Here is a 20,912-nt window from a genome sequence, read left to right on the forward strand (position 1 = left end):
CTCCAGTCGTCAGTGTCACATGATACTTCAGAAATCATTCTAATATGCTGACTGATGCTCAAGAAACATTTATTATTATTATTAGCAGTGTTTGGGAAAATTACTTTTAAAAGTAATGCACTAATATAATGTTACTCCCTAAAAAGTAACTGTTACTTTTTATGGAAAGTAATGTTACATTTCATTTGCATTACTTTTTCTCACCTGGGCTGGGCTTGCTTGTTTATTTCTTAATAGCAAAAAAAAGTTTATTTTTGGCAGATGGAAAGGCCCTTTCACACCAAAAGTGAAATGAATAAGCCTCAGGCTGACGGAAATGCAAATTCACGCCTGTATGGCAGAGAGCAAACCTCAAACAAACCTTTCAGCTGTGCTGCTATTCTGGATTGCAGAAGAATAGAACAGGAGACATTCAACACTCTTACTTCAGCAATAAAAACTCAAAAATGAAATACAAATGTGATGTTTATCTAAAGTAATTTTTGCTTATTGGTATGGTTGAATTGGATCATCGAAGGTCAGCGGCAAAGGCATCGGTTAATAAAGTGAGATTAGATGCATAAAGTATATTTTTGTAATTTAACATCATTAATTATTGCAGGTTTGCATAATATTCTGAGTTTGCATTTCACTGTTTTTATTCATTTTCAGGAACACTGAATGTGTTTTTGTGCAAGTGAGATAAGTAAATACATGCACGCAATAACCATCATGTTCACATGTTGTGATCACATGCGTCTGTCTTCTGCTATATATCAGATGTGCCCACCTGAGGGACTCAAGTGTAAGGCTCTAATTTTTGCTTAATAAAAAATTATGAACCATTTAAAGAATTGTGTCAAACATCACAGTCACAGTAAAAATCTGTTTTAACTTGCTACAGTGCCTTTAATGTGTATTACTGTGGAAAGACAGTTTAAAAAAAGAGGCAACCACACCCCCTAGTGGTTGCTATGGCAAATGCAAACAATAAATCAATACTGACTATAACAAGTCCAGAATGTCTTATTAAAATCTTACCAAGTCAAACACTTTTATAGATTTAAAAAAAATAACACTTGCACAAAAGCAAACAATATTAATATATCGCTGAATTACAGCAAACGTCAACAAAACAAAAATTAAGATATTGTTCAATTTAGGCCACATTAAAGTGATTTTGAGCATTAAATGCTTACAGAACTTTGTGGTCATGCGAATTAATAAAATCTTACAATTACATGGGAAGTTTTATACATTAATATAAATATTCATTTTTATATTCATATTCAGTAGTTATGACTCTAGTATATTTTTTCAGGTAGAAATTTTGTACATTTTTTTTTTTTTTATCCTTAATCCTTATCCTGTAAATCATGAATGACTTGAAAAATCATGGGGACTTCGAATATTGTTGTGGACAATGGGGGCTTTGGAGTCAAAAATTTGATAGTGGGGATTGGACATTTATGCATTAAAAACATTAAAGCTAATGTAATTTGTATAACTCAAGTGCACTATTCAGCATAGAAGTCACACAATTTAGACATTCAAAAATATAAACTTTTCTACTTTGGAAAAAATATGGCTTGATGGGATGCTACACAGAGGTTACTTTCTCATAGAAGAGGAATAGGAGTGTTTCCTGAGGAAGAAAGGAAACCTGACATGTTGTCTGCACTGGTGAACGCGGTTGTACAGAGCCCGCTGAGATACAACCCAGAAACATTGCCTTGCACCCCACCTTCAGTCTCCGATAGACACCCACAAACCCTCACGCTATCCTGTGCTTGACTGGGACTGAGCTGGGGTAGGGAAGGGGTTGTGTCCATAACTACCAGTGTATCTGGAGCGAGGCTGTCATTCCTTAGCTCCTCCCAAAGATTCCCTTTAAACAAAGACACAGAACACGGCATGAGCAACAATAGATGGGGTAAGACAGGGTAGCACCATTTTTAATTTTACAGGAATGAAAATGAGGTTGTGAGGGAGAGAATACATGCATTCAATGAACTGTACTGTTGTTTAACAACAATCCTATTGTTCAGCTGTTGAAACATCTTTCAAAAAAAACTTTCAGCAGGCAAAAACTCAAAACAGTTTTAAAAGTTGTGAGTTGTAAAAAAAAATTACATGATCTGGGACCTTTAAATACAGTGCATGCCATTGTAAAGAAGACTGTATGTCTATCCATCAAACCTTGCTGCATCTGTGTTAAAATCAATATGGCGTCTAACCTGACTAAGGTCTATATAGCCTTGTTCAGACTATCAGTCCAGGAGTGTTTTGGCACGGTAATGGCTACGCTGCTGGTGTTGGTTATTGCTACTGCCAATACATACACGACATACTGCTGTGAGCAAGTAAGACATGCTGCTGCTGTACAATATAGCATACATGAATTACCCATAGCAGATCTATACAGGTGGAGCACGGGAAGGTGAAGGGTTTTTTGAAAGCGTACTGAAACTACAGCAAATGCTAACCGTGTATTTGAAGGTTGAGCATGTGAGCTCATTGACTACTGATACAGCAGGAACCAATCAGCTGTGCCCTATAGAGAATGATGTGAGTGCAAGTAGGTTAGCCTGTGCCATCTAAAGTTTCATGACAGAACTTTGTATTTAAACAATAAACATTTGTAAATGAGTAGTTTTATATTTCTCCATCGTATTTTTTGATTATGCTTTTCGTAGTGCTTCATGGGATTGTAGTCCTTTCCATCTCTAAAGTCATTAAGTACACATTAAGTACCTTTAATGTGGCCTAATGGTTAGAGAGTCAGACTTGTAACCTGAAGGTTGTGGGTTCAAATGTACTGTAGGTGGGGGGAGTGAATGTATGGCACTCTTTTCTACTCATTACTACAACTGAGGTGCTCTTGAGCAAGGCACCTAACCCCCAATCGCTCCTTGGGCTGCAGCAAAAATGGCTGCCCCCTGCTCTTTTTGTCTTCCCAGTGGCGCAATGAGATGAGAAACAGGCACCTGACCCAGAGATTGTGGTTTCGAGTCCCTTGTTGTGCAACTTTGGGGCAGCTGTGGCCTAATGGTTAGAGAGTCGCCCTGCGTCCCAATGTCCATACTATCCATCCTAAATAGTATGTGAGATTAAAATAAGTGTGTCCCAAAGCATAGTATGTTGAAAAGAGCATGCCAAAAGTCCCCGGATGGTCTACTATTTCCGGAAGATTTTCGAAGTGTGGATCCGTGCACACTATAAAGGCTAATATTGCCCACAACCCATTGCGCTTTGGATGAGGATTCAGTTCAGAACTAAAAACACAAGTAAAAAGTGTTTAAAAGCGACCGACAGAGAGAGGTTTGAGTGACTAATAATCAGTTTAACCTGATAGAAAATATTTATTTAATGTTATCCATGTTATATTTCATCTGCAATACCAATGTGGATTGGCCATTAACTTTTAAATGCATCATTATGCATATGAGGAGAGTTCTCCACATGAAAGACCCGCGACTGCAGATCAACGTGCTACTGCATTTCTCTCCGATACGGTAGGAAATTAACTAAATGAAATGTGGTGGAGGATGTAAGATGATTGACAGGCCAGTTTACGGTGACAGGATGCGACAGAGAGCAAAGACGCAATTGTATGACGTGATAGTATGTCCCAAAGCTTGTCTACTCTTTTGCTACACACTCAAAAGTATGTACTTTTTGTTCACAAAAAGAGTACATACTTTTAGGGCGTAGTAGAAGTAGGCGAATTGGGATGCAGCATTGGACTTGTAACCCGTAGGTCGTGCTTCGAGTCTCAGTTCCGGCAGGAAATGTAGGTGGGGGAAATGAATGAATTACCCACAACTGAGGTGGCCTTGAGCAAGACACCTAACCCCCAATCGCTCCCCGTGCACTGCAGCGAAAAATGGCTGCTCACTGCTACGGGTGTGTTCACTTTGTCTAATTTTAAAAAAAAAATTGCTTTATATATATATATATATATATATATATATAGTCTATGTTAAAGAGTTATAAGCCATGTATATATATATATATATATATATATATATATTTTTTTTTTTTTTTTTTTTTTTTTTTTTGATTCACTTCGTAGATGATTGCCTTGGTTCATGGCTTATAACTCTTTAACATAGACTTTTTTTTAAATCTCTATGGGAAAAATTAATGGAAAAAAATATTTCCAGAACCAGAGCCACTGAAAAAGGAGACAGGTACTGTTGCACTCTATTAAAACCCCACTATGTTTCTGTTGTTGTTTTTTGACGTAGGCATACCAATGCAACGTCATTGCCATAAGCTGCGTTTCCACTGCAGGAACTTTCCCTAGGAACTAGAGACTTTGGGGTGATATTTGGTGTGTTTCGACCGCAGGGACAAGGGTCTAAATGAAGTTCCGGGGAAAAAATTTCCCCCTCCGAAAGTCCCTGCTTGCGAGGTAATACTTTTTCAAAGTTCAGGAACTTTTGGGGGTGGGACTTGGGCACTGAACATGCTGATTGGTTGAGTTCACGCAGCATTTTGAAACTACCATTTTTAAAAGTCTGTTGCGGTGCATGCAGTAAGAGTTGTTTGCTATTTGAATCAACAATGGAGTTTAAAAAAATACTACCGATAGACTGACGTTGAGGTTCAGGCTTTATTAAGCTTATAAGTCACGCACAGTCCTACATCACCAGACTAATTTGCCTAATCTTCACGGTACTTTAGACCACGATGGGGGGGCACAGGACACATAAATCAGATCTAAACAGTTGCGATAGTGTAGACAGTCAATCATTTAGATCAATCTCAGTCTTACCATGTAATTGTAGATCTGTGAGGCTGGGATTTAATGCATCGACATCATTACTGATTTCTCCGTCCAGCAGAAGCTCCTGCATGCTCGCTGTAGCGCTGTGACCAGCCTGCAAGGCGGTGCTGTAGCTTGGTGGGGTGTGTGCTGGTAAGGGTGAATCCAAGCTGCCTGTCCCAGGACTGGAGGGGTGCCCAGCACAGGGCTGATGGGCGACAGGAGAGTAGTATGGGAAAACTGAAGGGTCTGGAGATAAGTAGGGGGGAGGCGGGACGACAGTTTGAGAGGGTAAAGGGCTGTAGAGAGGCTTATGATGCAGGACACTAGTCTCATGGACAGGTTGGTGTCCATAGGCAGGATGCATGGCAACTCTTAAGGACTGAGAATGTGTATGGCTGCTTGGTAGACTGAAGTGAGCTCCAAGAGTCTTCAATTTTTCAGGCCTCTCCCCAAGCAGACGTTCCAGCTCCTCTGAAACAATAAGCATAACAACAACTGGGACCTTCAGTGCCGGACCTACACTTCTGGGGGCCCTAAGCAAAACTTTGTGAAGGGGCCCCTGCCGCACTGCATGATGTCTGAGTCCAAAACAGTTTGGACTTAAATTATTAAGTATTAGAAAAAATAAATTTCCACATGACTCTGCTAAAGTTGAATCCGCATTTATATTTGCATGTTATAAAAATATGTTTACATTATATAGTTATAGGCTACTTAAATAATCTTTGAGATCAAGGGGGCCCTCTGGTGGTTCAGGGGCCCTATGCACCTTGTGTAGTTTGCATATAGGGAGGACCAGTGTTGTGCCTAATTCTGACCCCCACCAGATTATAACCCCTCTAAATCCCCAGTATGGGTAGTTTTAGGATTAGGTGTGGGGGTGTAGTTGGGGGGTGGGGTTAAGATTAGGCAATCAGGTAGCCGGCGTAATAATTTGGCAGGGAGTCGAAATTCGGCACAACACCGGCACTGGGGACCTTGAATAATACAATCTATATAGCTTCCTTATTTATTCTTAATTAGCAGCTGAACCCTCTGCGCACCTGGTCGGGCCATGCTCCTCCTTACAGTCAGCGGGTCTTTACGTCTCCACTTGTGAAGTTCCTCCTGCATCTTCTCAACCTTCGCTGGGTTCAGGGCCCACAGACAGCCCTTTCGAGAGGAGTTCCCATTCTTGTTCTCTACTTTCTCAAAGCACTTGTTCAAAGAGAGGTTGTGTCGGACAGAATTCTTCCAGCCATCAGGTGCTGTCTAAGGAATCAGAAATGAAATATAAGGTTGGGAAGTGGTTGTTAACGGTGGTCACTAAGCTGTTGCGAGGCAGTGGCTAAAGTGTTCCCATGAGTTCCCATGAGTGGTTGCCATGATGTTGTTAGTGTATTCTAGGGTGTGCACAGAAAAACACTGAAACTAAAACAGAGATTGTACCAGTCAGTTCTCTAAATAAATAAAGAAATATCTTTCTTACAACCCTTCCTTCACTGAAGTCAACACCTGATCCGTACAAATCTGCACGTTTACCTAATGATGAGCCAAAATAATGTCACATTGTAAATCCCTTTACCAGCACAGTGCCAAGAGGAGGGTGAATTAATATTATCAGGAATATAAAGATCATGCCATAACAGGCATTTTCCACTAAGTTGGAGGAACAAATCTGTTTACATTCTGTATTTGTTACATCACTCATAAACAGGCCTTTGCCAGAATCCTCCTCTATAACTGTTCACTGTAGATCAATGTATATTAGATGTATACATTTTTCTGAGAAATGGTAGTGTAGTTTACCTTGAAATAGGGGAAATGATCCGTCATGAAGCTGTAGATCTCACTTACAGGCAGACTGCCTGTTTTGCTATTCCTCAGAGCCAGGAAGATGAGAATACTGCAAAGAAATATTCAAAAATGAAAAATCACCAATAAAACAAGACTATTGTGATGCATTGGTTTATTTTGATTTGTTTGGAAGTATTGTCAGCCGTGAGCTGTTTTTACAAATGCGTTTGGCAGGCACTTGCCAAAGTGATATTGCATTCACATATATTTTATTGGTATGTAGTATAATAAATAATGATAAGAATTAAATCTTTTCATAACAGATGACTGATTATATGGTTTAGCGGTTGTCAGCTGTTTAGTTACACTTTTTTTATTTGTAACTACATCTGTAATGATTAAATCAGTTTTATAAGACATTTTGATTTTGTTAAAAATATTTGTTGGTCGTCATTTAATACAGTTAATTAGTATTATTGCACGAAGCTGCACATATACACGCTCACAGCTGATATTTAGACCAACAGTAGTTTATCAGTTTAAAACAACACATTTTAGATAGAATGGCAATTACGTTCATAGATATGTATACGAAGATGCCACATTCAACCACTCCAGACATGTTGGCGTGCCTGCCATCTTGAAACGGTCAGCGTGTCGTCACTCACATTAAAGGGTTAGTTCACCCAAAAATGAAAATTCTGTCATTAATTACTCACCCTCATGTCGTTCTACACCCGTAAGACCTTCATTCATCTTCGGAACACAAATTAAGATATTTTTGATGAAATACGAGACGTATATGACTCGTCCATAGACAGCAATATAATCAACGCTTTCAAGGTCCAGAAAGGTACTAAAGACCTTTAAAACAGTCAACATGACTGCAGTGGTTCCACCTTAATTTTATGAAGTGACAAAAATACTTTTTGTGCGCAAAAAAACAAATGACTTAAACAAAAATAACGACTTTATTCAACAATCTCTTCTCTTCCCTGTCATCTTTAACGCAGTTTCCGCAGTAAACACAGTGAAGGCTTCCGTGTTTACGTCCGAATGCCGGCTCAGTATTGACCAAAGCTGATCATGTGAGCAGCACAACGCATGCTTGTGATGCTGACGCGGGAACTAACCAATAATGAGTCGGCATTCTGACGTAGAACCTGGAAGTAGTGGACATAAACAACGTATGCATGACACAGAAGAGAAGAAATTGTTAAATAAAGGCGTTATTTTTGTTTTGTTTTTGTACATAAAAAGTATTCTCGTTGCTTCATAAAATTAAGTTTGAACCACTGCAGTCACGTCGACGGTTTTAATGATGTCTTTAGTACCTTTCTGGACCTTGAAAGTGTTGATTATATTGCTGGACGAGTCATATACCTCTCGGATTTCATAAAAAATATCTTAATTTGTGTTCTGAAGATGAACGAAGTTCTTACAGGTGTGGAACGACATGAGGGTGAGTAATAAATGACAGAATTTTCATTTTTGGATGAACTAACCCTTTAAGAATCAATGATGCCACAACATCGCGTAGTTTCTGGTTGTGAAACCGCCAATATTTAAATTCCCAAAGAAATGGGATAACCTTTCACAGGTAAGAATGTGTTGGTTTGTGTTTTTATATGCATCAACTCAATATTACAAGTTTTTACTATGGTATTTTTAAAGGCCCACTGAAGTGCCTTAAACACGCAGCAGTATTCAGTGTGTTGATGTAATTTCCACTGAAACAGGAAGACAGGGCGGGACATATTCAACAGCTCCTCCCCTTTTTTAGATAGCCAATAGCATAGGGGCTGTTTGCTTTAAATTCTAGAGAGCATTTGATTGGACAGAAAATCTGATGAAAAGCAGCGTGATGTCATCAAAATCATTTCCATATTGGTTGAAGCGAGAGACTGTAAGTTTTGAATGTTTATATCTTCTAAATAGAGCTTATATCTTCTAAATAGATAGTTGGAGCACACTAGCTTATAGATAACAGTAAAGCTAACCTAAAGTCAAAAAACTTAAATTTTGATTACATGGCGACAATGTTTTTACTTTTCTTTGGTAACTTTTTAATGTTGTGTTAGCCGACACCTTTGTCTTGTTTTATTGTGTTAGTTTAGCAAAATCGTCTGCTGAAGTCTTTTGCAGATATAGATGTTCATACATGTGTCTTAAGTACAGTTGCAAACGCTTAGTCAACTTGCTTTCAAATGTTCATGGACTGGGTTTGACCGTTCCAATATGGCGGATGGCTAACGTAAAGTGGCCCATAGAAACAGCTGCTAATGAGGCATCTATGGTTATGTTGTGTATGTTTTGTTTCTGAATTAATGTGTTTTTTCAGTGACTCACTCAGTCACTTGTCGCCACCTACTGTAAGTAGCTTATAAATCTTTACTACAGACTGAAGCTTGTTTCACACATCCTCCGTTTGCAGTGCATATGCTGTTCATATGCGGGGCAGAAGCAGCACAGGCTCATTGTGCTTTCACATAAGACGCGTTTGTAGTGCGCAACTGATCGCTTCTGTAACTACTTGTTCTCCATCAATTCATTATTTTGTTTTCAAATCCAAAAGCCTACTGAAAATGCTTTTTTGGCATTGTGATTCTCTTTGTACACAATACAGTAATACAATCTTTCATAGATGTATTCACATTTAAAACAAATATAAACGTGTTTACTCCATTCATCACTTCTATATAGATTTATATTGGCCTATTATGTTGCTCAAGCAAGTGACAAGCATTTAAACATGGTACTTGTATAATATGTTGGGCCCTGAGACTATTTAGAACTAACAGGTCTCAGATGACGTTTCAGAAAATGATCTATTCTGAAAATATGTCTTAGTTTACCAGGATAATACAGGTAGGTGCATATACGTACCTGTATGAGTAGACAGGTTTAGGGTAGAGTGTCTGGGCAGAATTGTCTTGAGATGTTTGTGATGAGAGGCTTTGGCTATAGTAGTGAGAAACCGTGTCTATTCCTCTTGAAGAGTAAAACTAGAGACAATACATACACACAATATAACTCTCTTCAGTTTTAAAAAGTGTTGAAGACAATACTGTAGAGGAATGAATGCTTATTTGTGTAATTATTGGTAAAAAAAAGAAAAAAAGGTTATATTATTTTTAGTGCTGTCAAATCGATTAATCGCAATTAATCACATGTAACAAAAGTTTGTAATATATATGTATTCAGTTCGAAGGCACAAGTGTGTAAATAAATAAGAACAACAACTGAGTGTCATATAGTTATGAAATTTTATTTTCCCCTTAACCCAAATCATTCTGCTCTGAAACAAGTAATAGATTAATAAGACCAAAGATTGCCCGTTTGATATACCCCAAATTAATTATATTTTTAACCACTAATGTTATCTACATAAGAGCCAGTGGCAAATACCGAATGACTGGCTGAGATGAAGCTGTTCTCGGTGGGTATACGAGCACTGAACGGCCGCTGACGGCCTGGAGCTCGCATCTGCGAAAGCGTCAAAACAAATAGCAAAATAGGCGATTAAATGATTACATTTAGAAAGGATAGAAAAGAAAGAATATATATATATATATATATACACACACACACTTGTATGTTATTTATCATTAATCGCGATTAATCGTTTTCACAGGACTAATTGTTCTTGCTTGTTTCATTTTTAAGCTTTCATTACATACTGCACCCATGTTCAACAAGAGCAAATCTTTGTTATTTGTCAGTCTGAGGATGTAGTAGAACTTCCTGCCAATGTTTTGACTGAACATGCGTCCAAAACCTGTTATAATTTGATCATTTATATCTACTAACACATGCCAAGGTTTGCCTACAGTAGTCATATCAACTTACACTACAGTTCAAAGTTTGGGGTAAGATTTTTATTATTATTTATTTATTATTCACTAAGGATTCTTTATTTGATCAAAAGTGACAGTAAAGACTTTTAAGACTTATACAATAGATTTCTATTTCAAATACAGTTGCAAGAAAAAGTATGTGAACCACTTGCAGAATCTGTGAAAATGTGAATAATTTTAACAAAATAAGAGAGATCATACAAATGCATGTTATTTTTTATTTAGTACTGTCCTGAGTAAGATATTTTACATAAAAGATGTTTACATATAATCAACAAGACAAAAAAATAGCTGAATTTATTAAAATGACCCAGTTCAAAGGTATGTGAACCCTTGATTCTTAATACTGTGTGTGGTTACCTGTATGATCCACGACTGTTTTTTTGTTTTGTGATGGTTGTTCATGAGTCCCTTGTTTGTTCTGAGCAGTTAAACTGAGCTCTGTTCTTCAGAAAAAATCTCCAGGTCCTGCAGATTCTTTAGTTTTCCACCATCTTTTGCATATTTGAACCCTTTACAACAGTGACTGTATGATTTTGAGATCCTTCTTTTCACACTGAGGACGACTGAGGGACTCAAACACAAAAGATTCAAAGATTCACTGATGCTCCAGAAGGAAACACAATGCATTAAGAGCCAGGGGGTGAAAACTTTTTGAATTTGAAGATCAAGGTGAATTGTACTTAATTTGTCTTCTGGGAAACATGTAAGTATTTTCTGTTGCTTCTGAAGGGCAAAAAATATATTTAAACAAAATAAGAAAAATTTGTACATCTTCATCCTGTTCAAAAGTTTTTACCCCCCAACTCTTAATGCATCATGTTTCCTTCTGGAGCATCAGTGAATGTTTGAACCTTTTTTAATAGCTGTGTTTGAGTCCCTCAGTGTGAAAACATGTATCTCAAAATCATTCAGTGGTTCACAAACTTTTGAACTGGGTCATTTTAATAAATACAGCTATTTTTTTTGTCTTATGGATTATATGTAAACATCTTTTATGTAAAATATCTTACTCGGGACAGTACTAAATGAAAAATAACATGCATTTTGTATGATCTCTCTTATTTTTCACATTTTCACAAATTCTGCAAGTGGTTCACATACTTTTTCTTGCAACTGTAAATGCCTTTTTTTACTTTCTATTCATTACATTTCTATTCATTATGATAAATGCAGACTTGGTGAGCATACAACACTAATTTCAAAAATATTAAAAATCATTTTGAATGGTATTTATATAATCAGTATATCACACATTCTTTCAGGTGTACCTGATGTTGTAGAGGACTGATGGCACTGTACGTCTGATGGTTAACTGATGTGTAGCCGGGAGGATCTTCAGAGCTTGTCTGAGGCTCACTGTAGGGGTGCTGAGTTCCCTGCCCCAAGAGCAGACCATGATTTACTTAGTTGTAACATATCATATGTTAATGCTTCTTTAGAAAGTGTAATAAGGACATCTGCTTGCACATCTGCCTGGCAAGTCTTCTTGTTTCCATGTCTTTTGCCCCTGGCCTAAATATGCTGGCAAGAATTTAAAAGAGCCTTCAAGGTTTTATATATATATGTAAAATCTTGAAGGCTCTTTTAAATGAAATCCATGAAAACGAATAACTAAATACTATGCAAAATCCTTTAAAAATGGGAAAGTTCTCTCTTTTTTTCATCTGAACAAGAAATCTTAAAATTTCTGTTTAAACAGTCCCTCAGTCTCACCATGATGCTAGTCGTCTCCACATTAGTGCTTAATGGACTCCATGAGGATTGTTCCTCCAATCCATCAGCCGTGGTGAGTTTCCCAGCCAGTCCAGCTCTTCTGAGACAACTGAAGGTTTGAACCTCACTGATAGCCCCTTCACTGCATTGACGCCTGTATGGATGGTAGTGATTGTTCTCAGTCAGGCCAGAATCTTGTTCAACAGGGCTTCCATCTATACTGTGTCTACGAAAGCGCTCCGCAATAGCACTCTTCTGCCTGTAGGGAACACTTTCTCTTTGGGAGTACGGTGCAAACCCCTCTCCAACATTGCTCTGGTGACACTAGGATTGAACAACAAATTAATGTAAAAACACATTTTAATATCTATAAAACATGCATATTAGTTCACCAATATGAAATTCCTAGAACCTAAAATTGCATAGTATCAATACATGCAACACATATTCCATGTAAAGCACGCTGCAGTTTCATTTCTAATGAATGCACTCTTTAACATAAAGCAGTTTTCCAAGTGGAAATGCAGTAGCACGTAAAAATCTTTGATCTACTAAAGAGTCCATAAAAGCATTTAATGTGACATACAGTCTTCCCTAGGGGCCATAAATAATTAATATTAAATCAAAAGGATTTGGTGAAAAGGCAGGATGAAATACTTCTATTTCTGCCCCAGGGTCTTGTGTCCTTGAACAGTGCCTTGTGCGGAGGTTCATGTCCTCATCAAAAAGTAATAATTGTGACACTGTCGTAATGAGAGCAGCTGGCGGGCAGAGGATTCTAAGAAGCGGCAACTACAGAACAGTCTAGAGACATGTTATAGAACCAGTCATCCATCCATCCATCATCTATCTATCTATCTATCTATCTATCTATCTATCTATCTATCTATCTATCTATCTATCTATCTATCTATCTATCTATCTATCTATCTATCTATCGCTCTGTCGCTCTGTCTATCTATTGTTCAATCTATCTATCTATCTATCTATCTCTTGCTCTATCTATCTATCTATCTATCTATCTATCTATCTATCTATCTATCTACCGTTCTATCGTTCTATCTATCTATCTATCTATCGTTCTATCTATCTATCTATCTATCTATCTATCGTTCTATCTATCATTCTATCTATCTATCTATCGTTCTGTCGCTCTATCTATCTATCTATCTATCTATCTATCTATCTATCTATCTATCTATCTATCATTCTGTTGCTCTGTCTATCTATCTATCTATCTATCTATCTATTTATCGATCGTTCTATCTATCGTTCTATCATTTTATCTATCTATCGTTCTATCTATCTATCTATCTATTGTTCTGTCGCTCTGTCTGTCTATCTATCTATCTATCTATCGTTCTATCTATCGTTCTATCATTCTATCTATATATCTATCGTTCTGTCGCTCTATCTATCTATCTATCTATCTATCTATCTATCTATCTATCTATCTATCTATCTATCGCTCTATCTATTGTTCAATCTATCTATCTATCTATCTATCTATCTATCTATCTATCTATCTATCTATCTATCTATCTATCTATCTATCGTTCTATCATTCTATCTATCGTTCTGTCGCTCATTCTATTGTTCTATCTATCTATCTATCTATCTATCTATCTATCTATCTATCTATCTATCTATCTATCTATCTACCGTTCTATCGTTCTATCTATCTATCTATCTATCTATCTATCTATCTATCTATCTATCGTTCTATCGTTCTATCTATCGTTCTATCATTCTATCTATCTATCTATCTAAATTACCGTTTTATCTATAGTTCTTTGTATCTGTCTGTCTATCTATCGCTCTATATATCATTCTATCTATCTATCTATCTATCTATCTATCATTCTATTGTTCTATCTATCTATCGTTCTATCGCTCTATCTAGCTATCGTTTTATCTATAGTTCTTTGTATCTATCTGTCTGTCTATCTATCACTCTATATATTGTTCTATCTATCTATCTATCGTTCGTTCTATTGTTCAATCTATCGTTATATCTATCTATCTATCGTTCTATCTATCGTTCTATCAATCTATCATTCTGACGCTCTATCTATCTATCTATCTATCTATCTATCTATCTATCTAACAACATAACATAACATAATCATAATGTAATGGAAGTGGAACTGAAAAAGATTTTGAAAATCTTCCATTTTATTTGTTTGTTTGTTTACTTATTTCGTTCTTCATTTCTAACCCCCCATCCATCCATCCATCCATCCATCCATCCATCTATCAATCTAGTTATGTAAACTGTTGACAGGCTTAAAACTAAGAACTTCAAAACAAACTAATTATAAATGGCTCAAAAACAATTTCTAAAATTAAATGATTAATACCTGTGACTCTGGCATCTGAAAGCAGGGCGACCCAAGAGGGTCAAAGGATTGTAGTTCACAAGGAGAAGGAATTGGTGAGCTGCTGCTGCTGCTGCTTACGGGTGGAAAAGACAGGCCCTGGGACTCAGAGGACATCGTCCCTACAACCTGCATCTTCAAAACAACACAACAGCTCATCAGCTTTTTAGTCTTATTTCTAGATAGAAAGATAATTAGCTAAAAAAAAAAAAAAAAAAAAATGTGATATGCAAATGCGGTCCCTTAAGCTACTGTAAGAAAAAAACATGTAAAAACACAGCACAATGTTCCCTCAAACATTTTTTTACACTAAAGTGTCAGGGGCTGTGGTTTTAAAGATAAGAATTACGTGTCATATAGGAATGTTATTATGCTTGTCAGCTTGACCCTTGCTAAATTGGGGGCACACAAATACCTGTTTCAAGCATGTTTCATGACATACTATATAGGAATATATATATCCAGTTATGCATACATATACAATAACAATCAACCTCAAGAATTTTTTTCCTCAAACATTATGTCATAAAGGGATTTTTCCATGTCTCTAAACAATCTCCCTAGCTATTTGGCCTTTGGGCAAACCTACAGTCTCACAGGCCATAAATGTGTAACTGCTTGTAATGAAAATCCCTTTCCAACTGTCTACTAAGCATGTTCCCTGTTGAACTGAAAAAGGCCCAATATGCTGTATATCATTGGTCTGGCTGCTATCTGATCATAAACAGGTAAAACATAAGGCCACATAAGTATCCGGTATTCCTGGAAATTCAGGCCACTCTCATTTACTGTCAGCAGACAGTGCTGTTTGAGCCAAAAACTCATTAAAATCACCAACAAACCATGAAGGAGAAGCAGAAGTGTGTTAGTGACATGAAATGGAGATGGGGGAGTTTTGCTCCATCTGAAACATAGAGTGTAATTCAGTACTAGAGAGGAAGTTGAGCTGGCCTTTATGGTCCATCACTATGACTTTTAAACTGATCCTTTGACCTGTTATGGTCGAGATACAAGCCATTTCCACTCTTGAGTGAAAACAGCTGAGTACACAAAAAGGTTATTGGGTGCTCATGTGTTTGAACAAGAATTAGGCAAGCAAACGAGGCATGATAACCGGATTTTATGCTACATAAAATTTTAAAGTAAATGTTTTTTTTAAGTCTTTTACTGTAAACAATCATATAACTAAATTTTGTATTTCAAAAACTTAATTTTACTGAGCTCTCTGGAATACTTGATTCTGATTGGTCATTCGCTGCATCTGCAGTCGAGGGTCATATGGGTAATTCATATTACAGTAATATTGTTGTGTTGCAGTGCTCGTTTTAACTAAACTGATTGTTTTGCACATTGTAGTGGACTATTTTTTTTCTTAGTTGAATCCTCAAGATAATATACAGGCAAGATTAAAAAATTTTTTCAACACAAATCCATAACGGAGTGTCCATTTACACTAAATGCAAATAGCGCCCCTTGTTGGCAAATGGTATTTACACTAGCTCCGCCCACCAATGTCTGGTTGGGCCACTCAAGTTTTAAAAAAAACGTGCAGAATTCAACATCTTCAGTGGTGCAGCAGTAGCAAGTAAGGCTCGCAGACCTTGCTTTTAACGCGATCGTCGAGGGTTCGAATCAATAAAAATGAAAATAATGTTCTAAAAGTGGAAACAAACTGTGAACGAGTGTTTAATAATACTAAAAGTGTTTAGGTGAAGGTGTAGGGAGGGTTTTTATTCTCCCAATAATGCAGCATCCATTTAATAATTTTAATAAATATAATCATTTACACTCTATGATATTATTGCATCCTGTTAATGTACAGAAATACTGAGGTGCAAATAGTATCTGCCAATAAAAAGTATAGTTAGCATCTAATTACTATTTACTCTGAAAACTGATACTTTTACCTGGTGTAAATATAATCCATCGCTATTTTCAGTGAGTGTTAATAGCATATAGCTAAGAAAATGCTGCTATTGTCATTTAGTGTAAATAGAATATATAGCTATTTTCACTTAGTGTAAATAGCATCTATTACTAAGAAAATTGCTATTTTCACTTAGTGCAAATAGCCGCTGCCAATAAATATTTAATGTTCATGTTTTTATTCATTTATTTGGTGAGAAGTCCAAAAAGAAGAATAATGTACCTACTGTACATTCTCCTTTACAAATATATAATAAATTACTAGTTTAAAGCCAAATATATTACAAAATATACAGTATGTTCTGAACAAAGACTAAATTTGTTTTTAGTAATTTCTGAATGCATAAATGTAAATACTGAATAGTGTGTAAATTGTATATACAGAAAATCTGTGTTAAATAGCAAAAAATGTGATTTATAAGAGCTAAAACTGACCGTTTTAAAAGGTTTGTCATATGAGTCTTAGGAGCGTTTAGCCAATAGGAAGTTACTATATGATTAGACACAGTTAAAATGTTGAGTTAATCACTGCTTTGAGGTCAATTTAATCAAATCAGCGAAATCACTAACTAAAATGGAACCAAATGAGATCCCGCTCCTGTTAATACATCCACTGAGATAGAGCTACTTGATTTATGTAAAAAGGATAAATTAATTTTTTCCTGCATGGACACAGGTCTTTCTGCATAAAGAGCTTTACTACTAATTTTGGCCCAACCAAATACTGCTTAAAGCAAGCTACAAAATTAAAATATGTATATATATATATATATATATATATATATATATATGTATTATACACGTGTTGAGCGCTAATTAAGTTTTAATGGACAATTATTTGATATGATATACTGAGAGGCTCTTTTAGAGAATTATATTTAGAGAAAATTCACATGATGAACATGTTCAGTTTTCCATCAGCATCGAGCAAAGGTCAGCATGCTGAATGAGGTCAGTAAGCCATGCTATATAATCCTCTAATACAAGATAAGAAAGAAGATTGTGTGTGTGTGGTCCTGGTAAATCCTACATTTGTACAGTATAAAAATCATTATGTCTATGGAAAGTCCCCATAAAACATGGAAACCCAACGTCTGTGTGTGTGTCCGTGTGTGTGTGTGTGTGTGTGTGTGTGTGTGTGAGAGAGAGAAAGGATCATCTGGTGTGAATAAGAATAAAAATGCTGAAACAGGTATAAATCTAAAAGTACTTCATTTCAAGACTCCTTCCTCCCTCAATATGATCACATTTATCTCACTTTGATCTGGTCTCTTGCATGTCTATACAGCCCCACCCGTGCACTCTCACCACACTTGAGTGGCATTTCAAATGGACTGTGCATCTTCCTTTACACCGTCATCCATCAAGTAATTGGTAGGATTTCTTCCCGTATGTCTACAATAGCACTTTCACTCCACTTCAGTGGAAACACATCTGAGCGTAATAAAAAAAAAAAAAAAAAAAAAAAAAAATCTCAGTACTTCACTTCCCTAAATGTGGTCAAATTGCAGAATCTCTATAAAAGGGAAAGTTCACCCACATCATCATTTATTCACCATCATGCAAATATTATAATGAAGGTTTCTGAAAATCAGTTTAATAGTGTGTATTGTAAATGTCAGTAAAATGTGATTGATGTGATGAGATTGGAAAGTATAAATCCAAACCCTGCACCTGACAGACATTTTAGTATAAACCTTCAGGCATAAACTTTAAAGTAATTTATTAAAATCTATAATACTTGTTAAGTTGTTAATTATAGCATACCCTAATGGATATAAATAAAACATTCAATATAAATATAATAGTACATAATACAATAATATATAATAAATTAAATATAATAATACAAGATTATCATATTAAAATTTGTCATTATTATCTATTTGCACATATAGCTTTCATATCTGATCAGTAATTTAATGACTTCAGATAAATTAGACAGATATAATACTATCAGCATTATTTTGATGATGTGACCTCAGTAATAATATAAAAATACTCAATTAATACTCAAGAAATTATGACAAGGTTGCTAAATCACAGCTGGAAACCATCTGTGATCATACATTTGTAACATTACATATGAAATAATGAATCGCATTAATCTAATAGCTTGCGCCTTGTAAAATAAATCTCAGCTCAGCTCTGAGATTTCAACTGGGAATGTGTAAAAGGCTCAGTCCATTTGGCCCCCAGCCAACCTGTGTGAGCCACACACCCACAGGGGACAGACCTGCTGCAACAGGTTTTCCAATTCACACATATTCATGTGCACACAGCTACACACACTTGGGTCACTGGCAGCTGGGATTATAATGAGAACATATTTTAAATGTTATATCAGACCCATTTATAATCATATCCCGGAGAGAATGGGCACTTTGCCGAACTTCAGCACCTAGAGGGAGACGACCCTGCTGATAGAATCTGACTGCACCTGCCTTGCCCTGCCCTGCCCTCTTTCTCGTTCTCTTTTTCTCTTTCTCCTGTATCCCTCTCTTCACTTTCCTAGATGAATTTCAGCAGAGATTTCATCCAGGTGGAGACAAGCCTAACAAGGAGCCTGAGGGACATTTCTTGATGCCTTATTTATTGGTGCCAAACAGGATACAGTTGTACAATAGTATCTGTGTAAGTGAAAAGTGAGATCCCACAAATGTTTACACCTTTAATTTGGACTTCTTAGCTCAGATCTATCTCTTCTTGAATGTTATTTTGCTGTCAATGAAATCTTATCACAATGTTGACCCTAGTATTTACTGAATGCAGAAAAATGATAGTTTGTACAGATGACTTTGCAGTGCATATTAAGTTAAAAAAAGTTCACTTACCACTGTGTGTGGTGCTTCCAAGCCCAGGTTGTAAATCTAAGACAGTCAGAGTCCTCACAGATCGCAAACCGGCTGCAGATTTCCTCAGAAATCTCTCTCTGAGTTCCAACTCTGCTTTTATAGTGACTGACTGACTGACTGCTGACAAGAAAAACAACTGAGACAGATATCTATAGAGAGAGTGAGAGAGAAAAAGTGAGGGAGGGAGGGAGGGAAAATGAATGTCAATGCAGGTGAATTTTCCCCTACCCTCCTAGTGAACCTGGGAGGCAGAACCACGGCCCTCCTGAGCTGCTGTATTAAAATCATATTCTAATGTGAATGGGAGATGACAAGAAGGGAGAGAAGCAAAAATAGTGATAGTGAAAAGGAATCACTCAGTTAAGTGCTTATGTTACACTGCTGCTTGAGGTTTGTTCGTGTAAGGCAATCAAAACCAGAGGGAATGAGACAAAATGACAGAATGTAGAAATTGTCGTTGTATTTATCTCATGTAGCTTTGCTTGAAAATTGTATTAAGTGCAATGTTTGTTAATTTGTGTTTATTTATGCTAAAACCGAACAGTAAAATTAATTAAATGAAATGAGTTTGTTTCACTCAAATAATAATGAAAGTTCATTGTACTTAATAGAAAAAAAATCGCGTGAACTCAAAATTTGATTTTAGTAAGCTGAACTTAATATGATTGAGTTAAATTTAAATACTTAAATGTTTTGAGTATTCTGAACTTTTTGAGTTTTACAGTGCTCCTGTTCTGTCATCATTGCTTTGTACCAATGTTAGTTTTTGCTTAGTCTTATGTAACTTTATTACTTTGAGTTTGATGAACTTAAACCATTTAAGGCAATCGGTTCCTCAAACCGTTCAAGTAGCTATATAGTTGCTAAGATAGATTTGTTACCTGAATTCAAACTGAATGGGTGAAATAAACTTAAAATCTTTAAGTTGAGTTTACTCTAATGATTGACTAAATGGACACTAAAATATAAGTGAATTTAACCATATGAGTTTACAGTACTCATACTTATTGGTTTTAAAACTTTAATGGTTTAAGGCAATTGGTTTCCTCAAATGGTTGGAGTGTAAGAACATATTAATGAAATATAGAATGTTTTTCTTAGATTTAAGTGGATGGTTTTCTTTTTTAAATCTGGCACATTTATATCACTATGTGATATATTATATTATATTATCGATTGTCTGATGAATAAATAAAGAAATGATAGATAGATAGATAGAAAAAAGAACATGTTGCATTAAATCAGCTGAAAATGGCATGTTTCAGCAGTACTTGATCAAAACAATACATTATTATATTTCAAGTTATCCCTCTTTGATTAGTCTTGTTTCTGTGTGTTCTGCAAAGAAATCCTTAAAATAACATGCCTTAAGCCCTGCGATGATGTAACTGATTGTGGTGAATAGTTTGGCACCAGGACATGGCACGACAAAGCACACTTGACAGAGACATTTCTGCTAGTCTTTTCCTGTTCTGGTTTGGGATCTCAACTCATGCAAAGAAAACACACAAAAAGAAAACCCTTTCCTTCATTAGTGTGCTGAAAATCAAGTATTGATAGTGGGCAAAGAAATGAAGAACATTTCTAGATGTTTCCCCTATCATGTTGCTGTTTGGATTTTAGGCAAATACTTAAGAATCTATGAATGGAT

At 36.2% G+C, this 20,912-nt stretch overlaps 1 protein-coding gene across 2 annotated transcripts; it reads right to left on the bottom strand.

The window, feature by feature from the left end:
* Positions 1 to 780: 780 nt before the first annotated feature.
* On the bottom strand, positions 781 to 19,371 carry foxn1 (forkhead box N1). Of its 2 annotated transcripts, XM_051862201.1 has the most exons (9): positions 19,241 to 19,371; positions 14,463 to 14,615; positions 12,103 to 12,426; positions 11,658 to 11,765; positions 9,416 to 9,534; positions 6,542 to 6,638; positions 5,797 to 6,004; positions 4,760 to 5,224; positions 781 to 1,867 (listed from the first exon to the last, which is right to left on the bottom strand). In XM_051862201.1, the coding sequence occupies exons 2-9, from the start codon at positions 14,613 to 14,615 to the stop codon at positions 1,599 to 1,601; spliced, it is 1,743 nt and encodes a 580-aa protein (XP_051718161.1). In that variant the 5' UTR covers positions 19,241 to 19,371; the 3' UTR covers positions 781 to 1,598. The 2 variants fall into 2 exon arrangements, with proteins under 2 accessions (XP_051718161.1, XP_051718160.1); XM_051862200.1 differs by lacking the exon at positions 19,241 to 19,371 and having other exon boundaries at positions 14,463 to 15,005.
* Positions 19,372 to 20,912: the final 1,541 nt, after the last annotated feature.

This window comes from Ctenopharyngodon idella, chromosome 15 (genome assembly GCF_019924925.1).
Source record: "Ctenopharyngodon idella isolate HZGC_01 chromosome 15, HZGC01, whole genome shotgun sequence".
In the NCBI taxonomy this organism is placed as follows: Eukaryota; Metazoa; Chordata; class Actinopteri; order Cypriniformes; family Xenocyprididae; genus Ctenopharyngodon; species Ctenopharyngodon idella.

Excerpts from the sequence above, each read along its gene's own strand:
- foxn1 (XM_051862200.1), bottom strand. The coding sequence starts at position 14,639 with ATGAGCTGTTGTGTTGTTTTGAAGATGCAGGTTGTAGGGACGATGTCC. Across the intron at positions 6,639-9,415 it reads AAACCTGTCTACTCATACAG|TATTCTCATCTTCCTGGCTC; the intron begins GTACGTATATGC and ends ATTTCTTTGCAG. Across the intron at positions 1,868-4,759 it reads CACAGATCTACAATTACATG|GGAATCTTTGGGAGGAGCTA; the intron begins GTAAGACTGAGA and ends CTTTGTTTAAAG.